General features: G+C 42.1%; 1 protein-coding gene across 1 annotated transcript; it reads left to right on the top strand.

Annotated features, from left to right (window-relative positions):
* The first annotated feature begins 214 nt into the window (after positions 1-214).
* Positions 215-4,289, top strand: LOC119573573. The gene is made up of 3 exons (XM_037920784.1): positions 215-984; positions 1,095-2,364; positions 2,508-4,289. Exons 1-3 carry the CDS (start codon positions 215-217, stop codon positions 4,287-4,289), a joined length of 3,822 nt encoding a protein of 1,273 aa, XP_037776712.1.
* The last annotated feature ends 1,798 nt before the right edge of the window (positions 4,290-6,087 follow it).

Here is a 6,087-nt window from a genome sequence, read left to right as displayed (position 1 = left end):
GTCAAAAAAAAAAAAAAAAAAAAAAAAAAAAAAAAAAAATCTTGCAATTTGTTATATTTTATAGTTCATATATTTTTTTCAAATGATGTCTGTATGGAGGTCAGTGTTGTCAGCATGATTAAGCAGACTTGTATCACAGTAACTTATTTATCGTAAGGTTTTGATGTTGAGTAACGTACTTGGTAAGTTATTTTGACGTTGCATTGTGTTTAACATGGTTCCATTTAATATAAATGATTTCATATCTGAACCTTCTCTTGATTTATTGGTGAATACTACTCTTAAAAAAGACGATTGGAAGGCACTTGCTGGTCATTATAAAATTGAAATTAGAGCTTGCATGACAAAAGCAGTGATTAAAAGTATTGTTATTGAAAGTCTAGTAAATTCAGATATTCTTCCCATGTCTGCATTATCTTTATGTGATAACGTACCTCGTGAGGAAAATAGTAACGTTTCAGAACTAATTGAATTACGAAAACTAGAGCTTAGAAAATTAGAATTAGAGATTCAGATTGGGGAAAAGGCCGGCTTTAGTCAACAAAAACCGTGCTTTGATATTAGCAAACACTCAAAATTAATTCCTCTCTTTGATGAACAAGACCCCGAGGAATTTTTCTTACAATTTGAGAAGATTGCAGAAAGCTTAGACTGGCCTGAAGAGAGCTGGGCTGTGATGATCCAAACGGCTTTTACTGGACAAGCTAAGAGAGTGTTCACTAATTTACCAAAAGAGATATGTAAAGATTATGATGCTGTGAAAGATATAATTCTTCAAGCTTATGATTTAGTCCCAGAAGCTTACAGACAGAAGTTTCGAAATCTACGAAAATTGGAGTCACAGACTTACGTAGAATATGCTGCTGAGAAAGAGAGGCTGTTACAACGCTGGTTGAGATCTAGAAATGTTCAGGCATTCACTGATTTAAAAGAGTTGATATTATTAGAGGAGTTTAAGCGCTCTGTCAATGTTGACATAAAATTGTATTTAGATGAACGAGAAGTGACCACTTTAAGTAAAGCGGCAATACTTGCTGATAATTTTCATTAACTCATAGTAGACGCAAAACCCAGAGTTATCTTTGTGCTGGAAGGAAGTCAGGAGGTAGTGAAGAGTCAGGTGATCAGGGTGCTAGGCCTAGTAAAATTGTTAAATCTGCTCAGTGGAAAAATAAAATAGGAGTAGACAAGATTGATTCTTTAGTAACTTGTTTCTATTGCAAACAACGTGGCCATGTAATTGATGTGTGCCCTAAATTAGCTGCTAAAAATGTCGCTAAGGGAGTGACTTCGCTTACTGTTGATTTAGTGGAAGAGACTGATGTTAATACCTCCAGTGATGTTAAGTCTGATATTTTTGAGACGTTTATTTTCACGGGATCGGTTGCAAGTGACATGTCCTCAGATAAGAGTTACCCTGTTCGGATTTTGAGGGATACCGCTTCTTCCCAGAGTGTATTAGTTAAGGCTTCTATGCCTTTCGTGGAGAATTCATACACTGGGGAATTCGTAGTCTTTCGGGGTTTTGGAGGGACAGTCACGCTCCCGTTAGCACGGATATTTTTGCGATCAGACTTGGTTGATAGATATATCACAATTGGAGTTCACGACTATCCTCTACCTGTGAGCGGAGCAACTTTGTTACTAGGGAATGACGTAGCTGGTGGATGCGTTGTACCTGACCCGATTGTACGCCCTGTACCGGCCGGAGTGAACCCCACAGAATCCCTCGAGAATGAATATCCGTATCTCTTTCCCTCGTGTGCAGTGACTCGTAGCGTGTCTAAACGCATTGATGAGGAAACCTCTCAGACTAATGTACCTAATTTTGATAACTTGACAATTAGTTCCTTATTTAATGATAAAGAGGGTAATGAGGAAAAGCTAAATTCTGTGAAAGAGGTTAGTATTAAGAGTTTACCAATAACTCGTGACATGCTAATTGATGCACAGCGTAAGGATAAAGATCTATGCAAATATTTCAAATTTGTTGACGATTCACAGCCACTCGATAGTATGTACTACTTAAATTCTGGTGTATTAATGCGGAAGTATAGACCTGTTGATGTCCCGGCAACAGACACCTTTACGGAAATTCATCAAGTAGTTGTTCCTTTTCCTTATAGACAAGATGTCATAAGTCTTGCTCATGATACTAATGGAGGTCACTTGGGAGTTTCCAAAACCTACTATAAAATTCTCAGACACTTTTACTGGCCAAAAATGAAGAAGGATGTGTCATCATATTGTAAAACGTGTCATTATTGCCAGGTTGCAGGGAAACCTAACGAAGTAATTCCCCCTGCCCCGCTTCACCCCATTCCGATAGTTGCTCAACCTTTTAACCACATCTTAATTGACTGTGTCGGTCCATTACCGAAAACCAAATGCGGTAATCGGTTCTTACTGACGATCATGTGTGCTACAACCCGTTACCCAGAGGCTATCCCACTTCGGAATCTGACCGCAAAAGTGTGGTAAAAGCTCTAACCAAATTTTTTACTCAGTTTGGGATCCCAAATAAAGTACAGTCTGATCAAGGTGCAAACTTTACATCCGGTCTCTTTCAACAAGTCATGAATGAATTATCAATTAAGCAATATTTGTCCACTGCTTATCACCCTGAATCACAAGGAGCCTTAGAGAGGTTTCATCAAACATTCAAATGTTTGTTGAGGAAATATTGTGTAGAGGTGGAGAAAGACTGGGATGAAGGTGTTCATATGTTACTGTTTGCTCTCAGGGAAAGCAAACAACAGTCTCTCGGGTTTTCTCCATTTGAACTGGTGTATGGCCATGAAGTTCGAGGTCCATTAAAGCTATTAAAAGAGAGTTGGATATCAGAGGAACATGTGATGCCATTATTAAAATATGTCCATACTTTTAAAGAGAAACTACTTCATGTTCGTGATTTTGCCATGAAAAATTTGTTAAATGCTCAAGGCGTCATGAAAGAACAATATGACAAGAAGGTTGAAGTAAGAGAATTTGAACCAGGACAGTTAGTGTTACTGTTTCTCCCTTTTTCGAAAAATGCTTTACAATCTAAGTATTTTGGTCCCTATCGCATTAAAGAAAGAAAAGGTGATGTAAATTACGTTATAGAGACACCAGACCATAGAAGGCAGGAACGTTTAGTTCATGTAAATCTAATTAAGCCTTATCATAACAGAGAAGCAGTGGTAGAGCACAAAGTGTTAGTTGTAATCTCAGAAGCAGAAGAGTTCTGTATAGATGACCCAGTAAAGTTGAACAACAGTGACATTTTGACTAATCTTAACTCAAAATTACAGCATCTGTCATCTCGTCAATCTGAAGAGTTGGTGCTTCTCTTGAAGGAATTCCGGTGTGTGTGTAGTGATGTCCCAAGACCCTGCAGAGGTGTGCAACACGATATAGTACTGCTCGACAACTCTGCGCCCATAAAGCAGTCTCATTATCGGTTGAGCCCCGAGAAGCAAAAGAAACTTCGGGAGGAGGTGGACTTCCTTCTTGCCAACGGACTTGCGGAGATAAGCGACAGCGAGTGGGCGTCGCCTTGCCTGGTCGTCCCCAAAGCCGATGGTGGATTGCGTCTCTGCACGGACTACCGCAAAATCAACAAAGTGACTCGCTCCGATTCCTTTCCTCTACCGCGCTTGGATGATGTCATCGATGGTATTGGCAGAGCTCGGTTCGTTACAAAAATCGACTTGCTGAAGGGATACTACCAGGTGGAGCTGACGGAGAACGCCAGAAGAATAGCCGCTTTTGTCACCCCCGACGGTCTCTTCGAATACAAGGTCATGCCGTTTGGGTTGAGGAACGCCCCAGCAACTTTTCAGAGGTTGATTAATGGTGTCATTCGAGACTTGGAAGGTGTTCAAGCATACCTGGACGACCTCGTCATCACGTCGGATACATGGGAAGAACACCTTGAGCGACTTCGAACTTTACTCGCACGGTTCGCTGAGGCTGAGCTGACGATTAACCTGGCGAAGAGCGAGTTCGGGCACGCCAAAGTCATTTTCCTGGGTCACGTGGTTGGGGGAGGGACAGTGGCACCCGTCACTGCCAAAGTTGAGGCGATCTTGCAGTTCCCGACCCCGACAGACCGCAAGTCTCTGCAACGCTTTCTTGGAATGGCTGGTTACTACAGGAGGTTCTGTCCGAATTTCTCTCACGTATCTGCCCCTCTAACAGACTTGATTAGCCCTAAGAAATTATTTACTTGGACGTCAGAATGTCAAGAATCTTTCGAGGAAAATACGAGCCATGCTTACGTCTCCTCCAGTTCTGACGTCTCCTGATTTGAGAAACCATTCTGCCTGCACATCGACGCGAGTGACAGCGGAGCGGGAGCTGTGTTGCTACAGGCTGGCCCCGACGATGTACTTATGCCTGTCTGTTACTATTCGTCCAAGTTTAAAAGCACCAGAAAAGTTATTCGACTATTGAAAAGGAACTTCTCTCATTGTTAATGGCGCTAGAAAAATTTCAAGTTTACTTGAATAGTGCAAAACACCCAGTAACTGTCTACAGTGATCATAATCCTTTGAAGTTCTTAGATAAAATGAAAAACCGAAATCAGAGGTTAATGAGATGGTCTTTAATGATACAGCAATTCCATCTAGAAATAAAACATATAAAAGGGAAAGATAACGTTTTGGCTGATAGTCTTTCGAGAGTATAGTGAACCAAGTTGAAATTTACCTATAAATTTCCTTTAAAGGTGGAGGTGTTATAGATGGACTAATTAGTACTATAATTAGTTGCACTGATAAGTTTTTTTATCATCTAAATGATACTCGTTTATTATATATTTTTTCATTTCGGTATTCCTCACATAATTTAAGTATCTAATAGGTGTTGAGGTGACCTGGCATAATACTTAAACTAGCAACTAGTAAAAGGTTTCGGAATCCGAGTCGACCTATGTTCCGGTGGCTGACTCGAGCTCACTCCTTGGCTGACTCCGACCGCACCGCCACCTGGCTTTCAGTCAGCCACTCCGCCATATTGTACAGCTCGAGTTTTGCGTGTCTCTGCCTATGGTCACTCTCGGCTAAGTATTTTATGTTGATGTATTGTAAACATTTTAGGATGTTAGGTTAGGAGTAGGATTGTGTTTTGTTTTTCTAATCTATATATAATAATGTACTATTAATGTACATTAAAAAAAATAGCGAATATAGTTACTTTGTTCATCCATGTGTTTTCTTTTTACCCGGACAAAAGTTTGAACTTGCTATGGGCACCAGATAATACCCTAGCCTTTAAATGTGCCATAACAGTCGCTCTCTTGTGTGGTGGTTGTGGAAGCTCTCTTGTGTGGTGGTTGTGGAAGCTCTCTTGTGTGGTGGTTGTGGAAGCTCTCTCATGTGGTGGTTGTGGAAGCTCTCTTGTGTGGTGGTTGTGGAATCTCTCTTGTGTGGTGGTTGTGGAAGCTCTCTTGTGTGGTGGTTGTGGAAGCTCTCTTGTGTGGTGGTTGTGGAAGCTCTCTCTTGTGGTGGTTGTGGTCGCTCTCTTGTGTGGTGGTTGTGGAAGCTCTCTTGTGTGGTGGTTGTGGAAGCTCTCTCGTGTGGTGGTTGTGGTCGCTCTCTCGTGTGGTGGTTGTGGAAGCTCTCTTGTGTGGTGGTTGTGGAAGCTCTCTTGTGTGGTGGTTGTGGCAGCTCTCTTGTGTGGTGGTTGTGGAAGCTCTCTTGTGTGGTGGTTGTGGTCCCTCTCTTGTGTGGTGGTTGTGGAAGCTCTCTTGTGTGGTGGTTGTGGAAGCTCTCTTGTGTGGTGGTTGTGGTCGCTCTCTTGTGTGGTGGTTGTGGAAGCTCTCTTGTGTGGTGGTTGTGGAAGCTCTCTTGTGTGGTGGTTGTGGTCCCTCTCTTGTGTGGTGGTTGTGGAAGCTCTCTTGTGGGGTGGAAGCTCTCTTGTGTGGTGGTTGTGGTCCCCCTCTTGTGTGGTGGTTGTGGAAGCTCTCTCATGTGGTGGTTGTGGTCGCTCTCTCGTGTGGTGGTTGTGGAAGCTCTCTTGTGTGGTGGTTGTGGAAGCTCTCTTGTGTGGTGGTTGTGGTCCCTCTCTTGTGTGGTGGTTGTGGAAGCTCTCTTGTGTGGTGGT

Source organism: Penaeus monodon, chromosome 5, assembly GCF_015228065.2.
Source record: "Penaeus monodon isolate SGIC_2016 chromosome 5, NSTDA_Pmon_1, whole genome shotgun sequence".
NCBI lineage: Eukaryota > Metazoa > Arthropoda > Malacostraca > Decapoda > Penaeidae > Penaeus > Penaeus monodon.
This window is presented reverse-complemented; position numbering and strand designations above follow the sequence as displayed.

Coding starts and splice junctions, on each gene's coding strand:
- LOC119573573 (XM_037920784.1), top strand. CDS start 215: ATGGTTCCATTTAATATAAATGATTTCATATCTGAACCTTCTCTTGAT. Junction 985..1,094: donor GTCAATGTTGACATAAAATT/GTATTTAGATGA, acceptor TTGTGCTGGAAG/GAAGTCAGGAGGTAGTGAAG. Junction 2,365..2,507: donor ACCACATCTTAATTGACTGT/GTCGGTCCATTA, acceptor TTTTTTACTCAG/TTTGGGATCCCAAATAAAGT.